General features: G+C 38.9%; 2 protein-coding genes across 2 annotated transcripts; one reads left to right on the top strand and one right to left on the bottom strand.

Moving 5' to 3' along the window:
- The first annotated feature begins 5,958 nt into the window (after positions 1 to 5,958).
- Positions 5,959 to 8,454, top strand: LOC132049719 (uncharacterized). The gene has a single exon (XM_059440630.1). It carries the CDS (start codon positions 6,709 to 6,711, stop codon positions 8,239 to 8,241), a length of 1,533 nt encoding a protein of 510 aa, XP_059296613.1. The 5' UTR covers positions 5,959 to 6,708; the 3' UTR covers positions 8,242 to 8,454.
- A 2,525-nt stretch (positions 8,455 to 10,979) lies between these two features.
- On the bottom strand, positions 10,980 to 15,084 carry LOC132049718 (heat shock cognate 70 kDa protein 2). Its single transcript, XM_059440629.1, has 2 exons — positions 14,750 to 15,084; positions 10,980 to 12,874 (listed from the first exon to the last, which is right to left on the bottom strand). Exons 1-2 carry the CDS (start codon positions 14,961 to 14,963, stop codon positions 11,142 to 11,144), a joined length of 1,947 nt encoding a protein of 648 aa, XP_059296612.1. The 5' UTR covers positions 14,964 to 15,084; the 3' UTR covers positions 10,980 to 11,141.
- Positions 15,085 to 15,527: the final 443 nt, after the last annotated feature.

Genomic DNA, 15,527 nt, shown 5'->3' with positions numbered 1-15,527 from the left:
AGCAAGTCTAGTGGGGAAACCACTGAAAGCGGACAGTGCCATGACTATGAGGGAGAGATTGGTATATGCTAGAGTAATGGTGGAGGTCCTTTTGAACCAAAAATACTCGGAATTTGTTATGTTTGAGAATGAAAAGGGGTGTATTGTTGAGCAAGAGATTCACTATGAGTGGAAGCCAATATTATGTGAGCACTGTAAGATCTACGGGCATGATAAACAAAATTGTCGGAAGCTACAGGAAAGTAAGGTATCAAACAAGGATGAGCTTACGAAGGTGGACCAACAACAGGGTATGGGCAACAACAACCACCCAGCAACTACAAAGGACAAAGAGAAGGGGAAAGCTAAAGAAATAGGGGCTATAGCACACAGGGGGATACATCAGAATGCTAAGCATAGTTATAAACCGAAGGAGATGGCAGAGACGAGCAATTCATTTGCTTCTCTAGGTGGAAATCTTGGTGCGAAGGACCAAGAGATGCCACAAATCATTGAGTCTCGGCAGCAGCTCTTAAGTCCAAGCAACGACACAAGGAAAGTTGATGGTTCTGCCACGAATACTAAGAAGGGGAGGCAGAGGGGAATTAGTCTAGATAAAGGGAGGGGTAGTGCCCCCCCCCCCCCCCCCCCCCTCCCCATGGACAGGAACGGATTCTGGAACACCAGGGGCTTGAATAGACTAGATAAACAGAAGGATATGAACCTGTTTATGCATAATGCCAATGTTGGTCTAATTTGGGCTCCTGGAGACTAAGGTTAAGAGACAAACAGCCCAGAGAGCTTCTCTTAACTTGTGTAATAGATGGGCGTTTAGTACAAACTTATCCCACCACCCTAGGGGGAGAATTTGGTTAGTGTGGAAACCAATGATATATAATGTCAATATAGTGTTAGCGTCATCCCAACTAATACATTGTGAAGTGAGACATAGAGGTACGAATTAAACATTTTGGGTTACTGTAGTGTATGGGTTCAATGATCAAGGGCTAAGGAGAGAATTATGGCAACAAATTGAAGGGATCCATGGCACGGTGAGTGGAGCATGGGCTGTCATGGGTGACTTCAATTGTGTACTGAATAGAGAAGAAAGGGTGGGCAGTCCGGGGACTTTGGCCGAAGTAAGGGAATTTAAATAGTGTGTGGGGAAATGTTCGTTGCACGACCTCAAATCGTCTGGGGCATTCTACACTTGGAATAACAAACATCGGGATGCAACTAGAGTTTATAGTAAGATTGACAGAGTCTTTGTAAATTCACAATGGATTACCAACTTACCTGCCTCCGAAGTACATTTTGGTAATGAAGGATTAATGGACCCTTTGTCCAGCGATCATAAGCTGGGACAATGGACAACATCATGGGGGAAAAAGATTTTGATACTATAATATGTGGCGGTTGGCTGCCAACTTCAAGGAAATAGTACAAAGGGATTGGGAGAGGAATATATCAGGCACATATATGTTTAAATTGGTTGGGAAGTTGAACAGATTAAAAGCACCACTTCGGACATTACATAGTGACAGATTTAGTAATGTGGAGCAAAATGCAAAAAGGGCTCGAAAGGCACTTGACGTCTGCCAATCGGACTTGCAAAATGATCCCACAAACGTGAACTTAATGGCTAATGAGAGAAGATTGGCTGAGGAATACCAGACATGGAAAGTTGCAAGGGGACAATATCTACAACAAAAATGCAAGGTACATTGGTTAAAGGCCGGGGATCATAATACCAAGTTCTTTCATAGTATGCTAAAGGCTAGGAGGAACAATAATAAGATCTTCACCATCCGGGACTCATCTAATAATACATTGATCGATATGAATGACATAGCTAATGCTTTTGTGAAATTTTACACCGACCTGCTGGGGACACCGACACCCAATAGGGAACCAGTGAGCAGCCGCACTGTGCAACAAGGGGCTGTTCTGTCCGACACCCACAGAGAGGCATTGGTTAAGGAATTTAGTGAACAAGAGGCGGTACAATCTTTGTGGGCAATAGATGGGAACAAGGCACCAGGACCAGATGGATATGGTAGCCAGTTCTATAAAAGATGGCATCAGTGTGCAAAAAAGGATGTTCAAGCAGGGGTTAAGGAATTTTTTCGAACTGGCAAACTGCTGAAAGCGGAATAATACAGTGATTACACTTGTGCCAAAATCTGAGCATGCCGAAAATGTTGGGGACTACAGGCCAATAGCGTGCTGTAACACGAGCTACAGGATTATTTCTAAAATGCTATCTAACAGATTAAGGCAGGTGCTACCTAGTATCATTTCCCCAAACTAAAGTGCATTTGTAGCCGGGAGAACAATTGTACAAAATGTCCTTATATGTCAAGATTTGGTGCGATTATACAACAGGAAGAACTCTCCTAGTAGTTGTCTGATAAAGATAGACTTGAAGAAAGTGTATGATACAATGGAGTGGGCCATGATACAATGGAGTGGGCCTTCGTGGAGGAAATGATGCATGGGTTGAATTTCCCCCCTTATTTTTGTTATATGCATGGAGTATTTCACTCGGATAATGAAGGTGGTGGCGCATCAGGTGGGATTTGAATTTCATCCAAAATGTAGAAGTTTGCAGCTGAACCATTTATGCTTCGCGGATGATGCCCTCCTGTTCAGCAAAGGTGATTTCCAATCAGTACTATGGATGCTAAGAGGGCTGAAAACCTTCTCTGATGCCTCGGGTCTACATACTAGCCCCCAAAAATCAAGTATCTTCTATGCTAACATGTCGACCCACTGCATAGCGGACATTTGTGACTTATCAGGTTACTCAAGAGGGACACTTCCCTTTAGATACCTGGGAGTTCCTATATCTGCAAAAAAGATATCGAAAATGGATTGCGAAGTACTTATCGACAAACTTACAGCCAGGGTGAAATGCTGGGGCTCACGGCACTTATCATATGCGGGCGGTGGCCTTCGTTGGTCAATCTTTGTCTGCTACACATGTCCATAGCTACCTTTTGGTCATCCATCTTCATCCTACCTAAGCTAGTTATGAAAGGGTTAACAGCAATATGTCGGAATTTCTTATGGGAGGGGAAGGTGCATACAGCTAAACCCCCACCTATAGCTTGGGACTTGGTATGTAAACCCAAAAGAGAAGGGGGGCTAGGGATCACTGATTGTATAAAATGGAATGAAGCTGCAATCGGTAAATATGTGTGGAATATTGCACAAAAAGCCGATGACTTGTGGGTCAAATGGATCCACCAAATCTACTTGAATAACGCCGAATGGTGGTACTATGCATATCCCAAGATTCTTTCGGATACCGGAAAAAAAAAAATTTCATATGAGGACTCTCTTCGGACACGGGTATGTCCGAGTTGGTGGGTGGTGCTTGAGTAAGTACACGATACATAGTGGCTACAAATAGCGAATGGGAGAAGGCGAGAAGCGGCATGGTGGAGGTGGGTATGGAACAAAGGGACCGTACCTAAACACAGTTTTATATATTGGTTGGTAATGCATAGGCGAATCCAAACTAAAGAGAGGCTGTTTCGAATGGGAATTAGTCTGGATGACAAGTGTGTAATTTGTGGAATTGGGATCGAATCTGTCGAACACCTCTTTTTTGAATGTCCATTGTCGAGTCAATGTATTAGGGAAATATTGGATTGGCTGGGGAAAGGGATAGTTAACACAGAGGTGGCGGGTATATGGAAGAGGCTAGCAAGAAGCACCAAAGGAAAAGTGTGTCGGGAACTGGTCATAGCCATAGCAGGGGCACTGGTATATCGTATATGGCAAGCAAGGAATACAACACTATGGGAACAAAAAACTCCACGACTAACCAGCTTGGTTAAACAAATAAAAGATGAGTGTAGGATGCGAAGGGAAGACTTCTTGTCGCGAAAACAATGTGATAGGGAGAAAAAGTGGATCGAATGCCTACTGAGATAGCAAGGAATATTAAAGGAAGAAGGTGCAGGGAAGCAGCACTGGTGTACTGGATATGGGAAGCTACAAACAAAGCAGTGTGGGATCTGAAGTTGCCATCACCAGATGTATGGATGCAGCAGCTCAAACAGGAATGCAAAATGCGGAAAGACTGGTTTATAGCAAAGAAAATGAGCTCAAGAGAAAAAGAATGGATAGATAGATTACTTGCATAGAATAGAGGTAAAATCAAACAGCAACAAAATGTATAGATAAAATATAGTGAGACAGATGAGTAGGGAGCATGCCTGTAATGGTTTGGTGGGTGATTGATCAACAAAGCTTTTTCTTCACCAAATTTTGAGATATATTTATATAGAAGTAAGATATGAAGATCATTATACCCTTCCAGCTATCAACCTGGATCAAGAATCTCTGTACTTCATCCAGTTACTTCACCATGCCAAATGGCTCAACTATCCCCTTCCAAATCATTGCACGTCTAGCAAAACCGCAATAGAAATACCTTTGACCAAAAAACCCTAACAGCCAATTTTACCCAAATCTTAAACAATTCCCTTGAATTCCTTCACATAGGTAACCACTCATGCAACAAAACAAAACCCCCACAAAAGAACAGTTGAGACTAGATGGGGGAAACCACCGGAGGGCCACTATAAACAAAACACTAATGGATCCTTTGAGCACATATCACCATTAAAGGAGGAGTTGGATGAGTAATAAGAGATTCAACAGGAAATTGGAAGAGGGGGGGGGGGGGGGGTTTGCTACAAGCTTCTGGGACAGATCTGTGTTACACGCAGAAACTTGTGGTCTTTTAAAAGGATTAGAGCTTGCTTTCATCAAAAAACTAACACCACTCATTGTGGAGTTAGACTCGCGGGTACTAATTTATCTCCTCTCCAATATACCTCTAAAACATCCACCTTACATGAATATGTTGAATGACTGCAGATTCCTACTGCAAGCACTGAAAACGCAGATGGTAAGCACACCTTGAGACAGGGGAATCAAATGGCACATGAACTGACTTCATTTGGAAGAACTGAACATAGAGCAAATGCAGAAGAAACGATATTTTGGGATGTTCCTCCTGCATTTTCTTTATCTGCTTTTAACAAAGACTATTTAGAGGAGGAAACGTTTAGATCCTCCTCCGCACTGTAATGACTTTTATTTCCCTTTATTTTATGCAATTTCCTCGGTTTGGCAAAAAAAAAAAATATGAAGATCATTAGCAAGTGAAGATATAACTTTTGGCTATCTATTTTCAGAAGGAATATTCAAATAATATTCACCCTCACATTGATCTTCACTTAGTAACTATGCAGTACAATGGCTCACTATTTGAGCTACTTTCAATCACCGTATTTCTTAGATTAACTGAATCTTTATTATTTTTGGTAAAAAAAAAAAAAAAAAAGATTGAGAATCAACAGGTTAATTAGGAAATTTCATATATGATTTGCGTAGGAATTGTGGAGCGAGCCCCGAGCGTCGATTGCTAGACTTATTTAAGTCGTACAATCAGACGCTTGAAGAGTAAGCCATGCACGTAAACCTCATGGCGTTTTATAAGTGCCCCACTCAGGAATGAGCCCCGTATGCACCCCAAAAAATCTTTTAAAACACTTCCCCTACCTATTTTTCCTTTTACAAATAGTTATAAATAGACTTGCCTCTTTACACAAAGGTGAGTAAAAGTAAGTCAAACTTCTTTGAAACAGAAACATAATCCAAAATACTCAAAAACTGTAATAGAAAACTTCTTCAAATGGTACAAGCAACTCACTAAACAACCAACCCTAATTAATAACTTTTTGTCGACCCCCACACAGAACAATCAGTCCAAAAATCCACCGTCACCGTTAGTGTGGACAAGACAACTGTTCTCAGTACTTATTATACATCAAACGGTGACTAATCACGGTGTTATCTAGAACAGGTTTTTTCTGTTTACACTTAAACTTTTGTCACACCACCAAACACCAAATTCCACCCTTCATTTTTCCTTTTTGTGTCCCCCCCCCCCCCCTTGTTTTTTTGCCTTCTCTATATTTGTGTTTCTTGATTTTTTTTTCTTCATTTCCCATGTAAGTTTAAGTGTAAATTCCTTAGAGAGTAAAGTTGAAAGTGGAAAAAAAAAAATGGTAAGGGTCATTGATTCATCAGAGTGTCCTAGTGTTTATGGTTTCTTGATTGTTGAAGCTTATCCTAAAAGGTACTCTTCCAAGATCCCTTCTGATTTAGTACTTTTTTTAGGCCTTGGTTTCATAGATTGGTAATCTTATATATACATTTGGAGTTGTTGATACAATCAAAAGATACACAAAAATATATATATAGTTTTCTGTTATTAGAGGTGAAAAAAATACAAATTTTATGTAGGATTTGGGGGAAATAAAGACTATGGGTTTTACAAGATTTGTTCAGTTTGTTTCACTGGTTTTTGGAGGGTTTAATGAGATTCTTGGGTTAGGGTTGGATATAGTTTTCATCTAGTTTTTTTGTTCTTTTTTTTTTCCCTAGCTTTTTTTGACTTTTATAGCAGTTTCTTGATATTTTGGTATCTGGGGTTTTGAGGGTTTGTAAGTTATGTGACTGTGAATGTTGTTTTTGGGACTAGTATGATGGATGTGTTCTTTGTAAAGATCAATTTTTTGTCAAAAAAGTTCCTGTGGGTACTTAAATATTGGAGCTAGCATTAGCAAGTAGAGTCCCTAATTTCAAGGGGAGAAATTTGTACTGCTTACCTACTCAAAAAGAGAAAAAGGGGGACAAATTTGTGAAATGGTAGATACTCTTCTTACAACACTGTTAATGGAGAATAATCATCACCCTTCAACCCTTTTGTCCATGGATTCCAGTGCTTCCTCTTCACATGATGAATTAGACCTTGAGATGAATCGCCAAGTGGTTATAGCTCGTCCCCCGGACATCAATTTGCCCTTATCCGTTGAGCGTAGCTCACCACCTCAGCCATGGAACACTGAACATTGCGATATTCTTGATGTCGGGCTTGGGACCCACCAGATCTATGAAACCGAAACTTTCCTTAGTGTCGTGCCAAAAGTAGGGAGGAAATGTGCGAAACGTGTAGATAGCATTTGGGGCGCGTGGTTTTTCTTTAGTTTCTATTTTAAGCCTGTTTTAAGTGAGAAATCTAAGGCTAAGATGATCCGGGACAGTAATGGAGTTTCCGGTTTTGATAAATCTGATCTCATGCTCGATGTTTTCATGGTTCAACATGATATGGAGAATATGTACATGTGGGTATTCAAGGATAGACCTGAGAATGCATTGGGTAAGATGCAATTAAGGAGTTACATGAACGGGCATTCTCGACAAGGGGAACGTCCATTTCCGTTTAGTGCTGATAGGGGTTTCATTCGATCCCATAGGATGCAAAGGAAGCATTATAGAGGCTTATCAAATCCTCAGTGTGTTCATGGGATCGAGGTTGTGTCGTCTCCAAATCTCATGGTTCTTGATGAAGAGGAGCGGAAAAGATGGAAGGAACTTACGGGTAGGGACTTTAACTTCACTATCCCACCGGAAGCTAGTGATTATAGTACGTGGAGAAACCTCCCCAACACCGAATTTGAGCTTGAGAGGCCACCTCCAGCGATAAAGAGTAATCCACATTCCAACAACTCGAAGAAACTGCTTAATGGTTCTGGACTTAATTTGTCAACTCAGCCGTCGCCCAATCATAGCAACGGAGACGCGATGGACCTACTACCTGCTGTCAACGGCAAAAGGAAAAAGGACTTCTTCTCGAACGGAAATGAAGAAGAGTGTTATCTGCAAGTAAATCCTCCTTCCTATCAAATTCCAGACTTGGAAATTCACCCGAATGAACCGCATTGGTTAAATGAATTTAGTGGAGTGATGAGGGATGCTTATGGGCCGGTGACAGCTGCAAAATCCATCTACGAAGATGCTGAAGGTTATTTGATCGTAATCAGTTTACCATTTGTAGATCTTCAAAGAGTGAAAGTTTCATGGCGGAACACGCTCGCACATGGGGTAATCAAGGTGTCTTGTTTGAGCACATCTCGAATTCCATTCATCAAGAGACAGAATAGGACTTTCAAGCTTGATGTTTCATCCTCGGAACACTGTCCTCCAGGAGAGTTTGTCAGAGAAATCCCTCTTCCAGCCAGAATTCCTGAAGATGCTAAAATTGAAGCATATTATGATGGATCAGGAACAGTGCTCGAGATGTTGGTGCCAAAAGTCCGCGAGGGGCCAGAAGAAGAACATGAAGTTCGGGTTTGTCTCCGTCCTCACCTTGTCGGAAATGACCTCATGTTGACTTAGACGCTTACTTAGGGAAATGTATAATGGGTGGTTGTTAGGGCTGGTGTTTCATTCAGCATTGACTTTGTATTATCTATAGTGTGGTGTTATGGAACTGATTATGATCTTATGTTCCATTCTCACACACTAAATCTTGTGGTTGATAGTTCTTATCTTGGCTAGTTTTTATTGGAACAGTATTTGCTATGAAATTTCAGTTGTTGTTTTATTAGTATAGTCATTGATATTGTGTTATCTATTAAATTCATAGCTTTTCATGCTTAGCATAGCAATTTGGTAAGCTAACAAAAAGAAGTATTTGGTTTTATGACTTCTTTTTAATGTGAAAGTTGTGTTTTTTGCTTGCTTGCTTCTTTTTTCCATAGAATGTACGATATTGCATTATAGAATGATTTCTTCTTGTTGTAATCAAGAAATTACTTCAGCCCCGTTGAGTTAGCCACGGGGAATGAACAAGCACTTGAGTCTGAAACTGAAGAAATTGGGGAAGCATTGAAGCGGTTTTAGACACTTTCAATTAGTTAAGTCTTCACACACTATATAAGCAAATAGTCGAAGTGTGCAATAGAAGGCGAAAAAAGAGTTAGCAAATAGTTGAAGTTTCAATAGAGAGTGGAAAAAACGAATTGATTTACTATCGAGTGAAGCCGTAAATAGATGACTATGGATATTTCGGGTGTGCTTTATATGAGTCTATTGTATTATGAGCCTTTTTTTTTTTTTTTCAAATAAAGCCAATGCCATAAAGCACATGAATCTATTGTAGTGTCAACTTTTCCAAATAAACCCAAGGCCACAGAAATAGAGAGGTTTAAGGCAGCCACAAAACATCTATCCTGGATGCATACGCACCTTAATAACATTTAAGCTATTGATCTTTTCATTCCCTGTTCTGTTTGTAGTATCTCTACCTTACCATAAACGTACCTTGCATTGCTCATAAGTTTAGATGGTAACTTTTGGACATTCCACTTCTGTATAGATGCTCAAGAAGGCAATTTTCACTAAACCACCTACAGCCAAACATAGACAGGTCGTTCATACCACACAAAGACCTCACTTGGATACTTTGGAGAACATGATGTTGTGTATTAAGGACCACAAGTTCGCATCGTGAGAGTCCGTCTAAGTGCCATCAGTGGCGAAATTAGGATTTTCACTTAAGATTTTCAAAATATAAAAAAGTAAACACATGAAAAAGCTAAGAGGATTCAACAATAATATATTTACATACATATAAGAAAAAATTGACCTATTCAGTGTAAATTTCATACGAATAGGTGTCAATTGACTTCCACTGGACAAGGATAGCTCTCCCATTGTGTTCCATATGATAAATTTTGAATAGTGGTACTTGATATAGGTGAAGCATGTGGTGACTTAATTAGTTTCTCCTTCCGGTTCAAAATAAGTGTTGTAAACCACCTTAATTAATAAGACTCTTGATTATTTATTGTTTTGAATAAATAAGGGCAAATATGAAAAAAATAGAGTTAATTCCTTTTTGATTATATAAGTGGACACTTATTTTAACTAAAATAAAACGTCTAAGTAGACACTTATTTTGAATCGGAGGGAGTACTTTATAGGAGCCGTTTCATCTCTTAATCATATTCTTATTGCAAGTTGCTGATGGGAAGTACGAGGTTACACTTCTTGTGGTCAAGATTGTCAACTGCTTAATCCCAATTTATGTTACATTTTTCCAACTAAAATCTGGATCACATAGGCATCCAACCAATTAGCTATTGATTTTTCTTCCCTCCCTCATTATCTTCATCGTAGTGTTACTATCTTTCCCTTCAACTTGTCTTAGGGGTTGCTTTAACTTGTCTTAGGGGTTGCTTTTTAAGCTTATTTGTTGAACTTTTTTGAACTTTTTCTACATTTGTATGGATGCCCAAGAAGACAATTTTAAGTAAACTACTTCCTTTCAAATCCCCACCCGCCGCAAGCCAAGTATGGAACTTTAACGAAAATGACAATTTTTTAGGTTAAAGATTTGGAAATAGTGGTTGATAGACTGGTAATATGGGCTCGCCTCCTTCTTGTAACAACATTAAGGAATCTCTCTTGGCCACAACTAGAGGATGGAGCTATCTTATGTTTTAGGGACCACAAGTCCACATCATGACAGCCAATAACTATGCGCCACATACAGGTTTTGGAATAGATGGGAACTATTTTAATATACCTATCGTCAAAAATCTAATTTCTTCGGGATGCAGTTCTTTTAATACTATAATTTAATTTACGACATGCTGCATGTTATAAGGAATTATATATTGCATTACGCCAATAGTCGCAAGCTGGCGAGGTTAAGATACTGCAAATTAGGCAATTAGCTATACTGATGTCGAAGAGGTGGAAAGACCTTCAACAGAACCTGGCCTTTCAGATCTGAGATTATTGTTTTCTCAAATGTTACCTTGCTCTTGATATGTTGACCCAAATATACATACATATACATTATCTTCGTACTACCTGTACATGAAAAGATATCATAAACAAATCGCGAACAAAAGTCATAAATCACCATAGTCAAATTAGCTCGGATTCGTTGGGCCGTTTCAGTATTTTGGCTTCCGCTAACTCAATTTACCGCTAAGTCAATTTAGTTCTCTATAATGGCCATTTTGACTTCCCCACACTTCACAATGTGTTGAGCTCAAAGGGAAAACTACTACGTTTAGAAAATGCACAGAAAGAGTAGCCATAGGAAAGAGCAATATTTTGAAAAATCTATACTACTTTGAAATAGAGGATTTTACTTAAGAGTGCAAAAATAAAAAGATATTCATAAAGTTTCTGCGATAAACCAACTACTATGCAGAACTTTGAAACAAAAATTGCAGGTCTCTAAACATGAGTAATCAAAAACAATATAGGAGCACCAAAACTTAGTCCACCTCCTCAATCTTAGGTCCAGCACCGCCGCCACTGGGAGCAGGACCCTCATCATCCATGGCACCACCCATGTCGCCACCGGCACCCTGGTACATCTTTGCAATGATTGGGTTGCAGAGGCTCTCTAGCTCCTTCATTTTGTCTTCAAACTCATCAGCCTCAGCAAGCTGGTTACCGTCAAGCCATTGGATGGCTTCCTCAATGGTGTCCTCGATCTTCTTCTTGTCATCAGCGGACAGTTTGGACGCAATCTTCTCGTCCTTCACGGTGTTCCTCATATTGTATGCGTAGTTCTCCAAGGCATTCTTGGCCTCAACCTTCTTCTTGTGCTCCTCATCCTCAGACTTGTACTTCTCTGCTTCCTGAACCATCTTCTCGATCTCCTCCTTTGAAAGTCTGCCCTTGTCATTGGTGATGGTAATCTTGTTCTTCTGTCCCGTGGTCTTGTCCTCAGCAGAGACATTCAAGATACCATTGGCATCAATGTCAAAGCACACTGTAATTTGAGGAACTCCCCTAGGTGCAGGAGGGATGCCAGAGAGCTCGAATTTTCCAAGCAAGTTGTTGTCCCTGGTCCTTGTTCTCTCACCTTCATAGACTTGAATCAACACACCAGGCTGGTTGTCCGAGTACGTTGAGAAGACCTGCTCCTTCTTGGTAGGGATGGTGGTGTTTCTGGGAATCAACACAGTCATAACACCACCGGCTGTTTCCAGACCAAGGGAAAGAGGGGTAACATCCAGCAGCAAAAGGTCCTGCACCTTCTCATTACCCTCACCACTCAAAATTGCAGCTTGCACTGCAGCACCATAAGCAACGGCCTCATCGGGGTTGATGCTCTTGCAGAGCTCCTTTCCATTGAAAAAGTCTTGCAAAAGTTGTTGAACCTTTGGGATTCTAGTGGATCCACCAACCAGAACAACATCGTGAACTGTGCTTTTGTCCATCTTGGCATCCCTCAAACATTTCTCAACTGGTTCCATACACTTCCTAAACAGATCCATGTTGAGCTCTTCAAATCTAGCACGTGTGATGGTGGAGTAAAAGTCGATACCCTCATACAAAGAGTCAATCTCAATGGTGGTTTGAGCGGTGGATGAAAGAGTCCTCTTTGCCCTCTCACAAGCAGTTCTCAACCTCCTGAGTGCCCTAGGATTACCACTGATATCCTTTTTGTTCTTCCTCTTGAATTCCTGAACGAAATGGTTCACCATTCTATTGTCAAAGTCCTCACCTCCAAGATGGGTGTCTCCAGCAGTAGCTTTCACCTCAAAGATACCTTCCTCAATTGTAAGAAGAGAGACATCAAATGTACCACCACCAAGATCAAAGATAAGCACATTCTTCTCACCAACACTTGTTGCCTTCTTATCAAGACCATAAGCAATGGCAGCTGCTGTAGGTTCATTGATAATACGCATCACATTTAGGCCTGAAATAACACCAGCATCCTTGGTGGCCTGACGTTGGGAGTCATTGAAGTAGGCTGGAACAGTAACCACAGCATTCTTAACAGTTTTGCCAAGGAAAGCTTCAGCAATCTCTTTCATCTTAATGAGAACCATAGATGATATTTCCTCAGCAGCAAACTGCTTCTCCTCACCCTTGTAGTTGACAACAATCATGGGCTTATCACCAGCACCAGGAATGACCTTGAATGGCCATAACTTCATGTCACTCTGCACGGAGGTATCACTAAATCTCCTACCAATCAACCTTTTAGCATCTGCATGATGCATAAATTCAGGTTAGCAACTAAAAAATGTTGTTTTCAACAAACTGAATAAACAAACTGAGGTAATTATAATAGCCAGTGCACTTTCTGATACAAACAACCATAAACAAATTTCAAAGAAATTTCACATAACAGTCACATTAAATGCTTATTATCAAACCAAAATTTGCTTGTTCTTCTAGTGATTGAATAACCAAGCTCTATCTGCTCATCAGAATCTTATAAGCAAGCAAGCATCACTAAATAGCGAGATGATGCAGCATATACATTAACTCAAAGAAATCTAAAGGCAATAGAAATAAGATGGAGAATGACTATTCCAAGCCTATCCATTTAGCATATACTTTAAAATGATTCAATATCAATTAGGCCCCCTCCAGTGCTACAATCATTAAAACTTTCCCTCGTTAAATAGATCAAAATAACGGACTGGTTAGGTTTAATTAGTTGAGATTGACCTGCTTGACCAAACAAAGAACAAAAATACAAAACAACACAGCTTTCCACTTAAAACGGTATCTCCTAGAAGTGTCTCCAAGATCAATTAAATCTTCAAATTAAACAATCCACTCAGCCAAACATGACAACATGTCCTAATTACATCTTAACAAGCTTGGCCGATTTAACAACATGATACTGAACTCAGAGTTTCCCAAGATACCAACTTTTTAGTGGGTAACGGTCCAAAACTAAATAATTATTTGACTAGACAAAACAAAATATAGTCTGTTTTTAGAGGTTCAAATAAAACAAACACCGCACTTGTCACAACTTGAAACAATGCTCCTTCAAAGTTGGTAGATAATCAAACAGAAGTTCCTAATAAACGCTCTAACTAGTCCAAATTATAGATCCAGTTTTACATGTAATCTAGCTTCACCTATTAAGGGCACACTACTGGACTGAAATAGCAACAAATAAAACAGTTCTACATCCAACCTAACTTAACCTATTCAAAGGCGCAGTACTTAACTGAAATAGCAACAGATCAAAATAAAGAAAAAACATTCTGTATCATTCTACAGACTAAAGCAATTCAAGTCAACAGATCAAATTAAAAGTCACACAATAACATCCTAGATCTATCAAGTACAATAATTTAACCCCAAAAAAAAATATACGCTCTATGTTTATTTTTGAAAATATTTACACCATGTAGCCCATACTTTGAGTTTGTTGCTCATATTAGTGTATAAACACCTTTTATAAACTTTATACAAGGTTCATACATCATGTATAATGCTTTCCCCAAGTATAAAGTTGTATAATATTGTATATTGAGCTACGTGGCATAATATTCTTTGTCGGGCTGTATAATTTTGAAAATTTCCCCAAAATTCTGTCGGACAGAAACACGGTAGATCTATCAAGTACAACAAGTCAAAAACATACAGTTTTTGAAAATATTTACACCACGTAGCCCAATATAATATTATACTACTTTATACCAGGGTTAAAGCATTATACATAATGTATCAACCTTGTATAAGGTGTTTATACATAAATATCAGCTAGGTAACAAACTCAAAAGTATTAGCTTCGTGACGTAAATATTTTTAAAAATAGACATAGAGCATAATTTTCCCAATAAAAAAACAACATTCTGTATCGTTCTACTACTAACGAAAGCACTTCAAATTAACAGATCAAAATTAAAAATCAGACAATAACATCATAGATCTATCAAGTAGAATAAAAATCACTCAATATTGAGCTACGCAGCGTAATAATTTTCAAAAGCTGTATAATTTTGAAAATTTCCACAAAAAAGCACAATAAAACACACAGTAACATGATAGATCTATCAAGTAGAATAAAAATCAGGAAAAATACGAACAACATCACAGATTTAAAACGAGATCTTACCGAAAACAGTGTTGATAGGGTTCATAGCGACTTGATTTTTAGCAGCATCACCAATAAGACGTTCAGAATCGGTAAAACCAACATAGGATGGCGTTGTTCTGTTACCTTGATCATTAGCAATGATTTCAACACGATCATGTTGCCATACGCCAACACATGAGTACGTCGTTCCCAGATCGATACCGATCGCCGGTCCTTCTCCTTTACCAGCCATTATTATCTTTTTTTAATCGCTTTATGTCGGCGCAGAAGAAGGGTTTCGAGAACTAGGGTTTTTTTGAGAGGGAATGTTTGAAGTAAAGATGAAGGGTTTTATAGGGAGAGCTTATTTTCTAGAATGTTCGGAACCCTACTAACCGTTAAATCTCTGAATTTTAATTAAAAAAGGAGAGGGAAACAACTAGAGATGAGTTGGATTAGGAGAACTTTAATTTGATTTTTTTTATTTTATTTTCGAATTTAAAATTTTATAATCCAAACTCGAATCGAATAAGCTTCGATATATTTTATATTCTAATTTGTGTAATATATTTTCGAGTTCTGGTTGTTATTAATATAATGTTTTTTAATTAAATTATAATTTAAAATTCATTTAAAAGATAATAAATAATCATTAACGAATTTATTATATACTTCCATTTTCAATATTTTGTTATTTGTATTTTATTGATTTTTTTTTTAAATATATCGGGTTTGGAGAAGGGAAAACACGAAGAAGATGTTAGTCTATTGATGAGGTTTGAAAAAGGAGACAGATTGTCAATTGTTTAATATCGGG

Source organism: Lycium ferocissimum, chromosome 3 (genome assembly GCF_029784015.1).
Source record: "Lycium ferocissimum isolate CSIRO_LF1 chromosome 3, AGI_CSIRO_Lferr_CH_V1, whole genome shotgun sequence".
Classification (NCBI taxonomy): Eukaryota; Viridiplantae; Streptophyta; class Magnoliopsida; order Solanales; family Solanaceae; genus Lycium; species Lycium ferocissimum.
The sequence above is the reverse complement of the archived record's forward strand: the minus strand, read 5'-3'. Positions and strand labels throughout refer to the sequence as shown.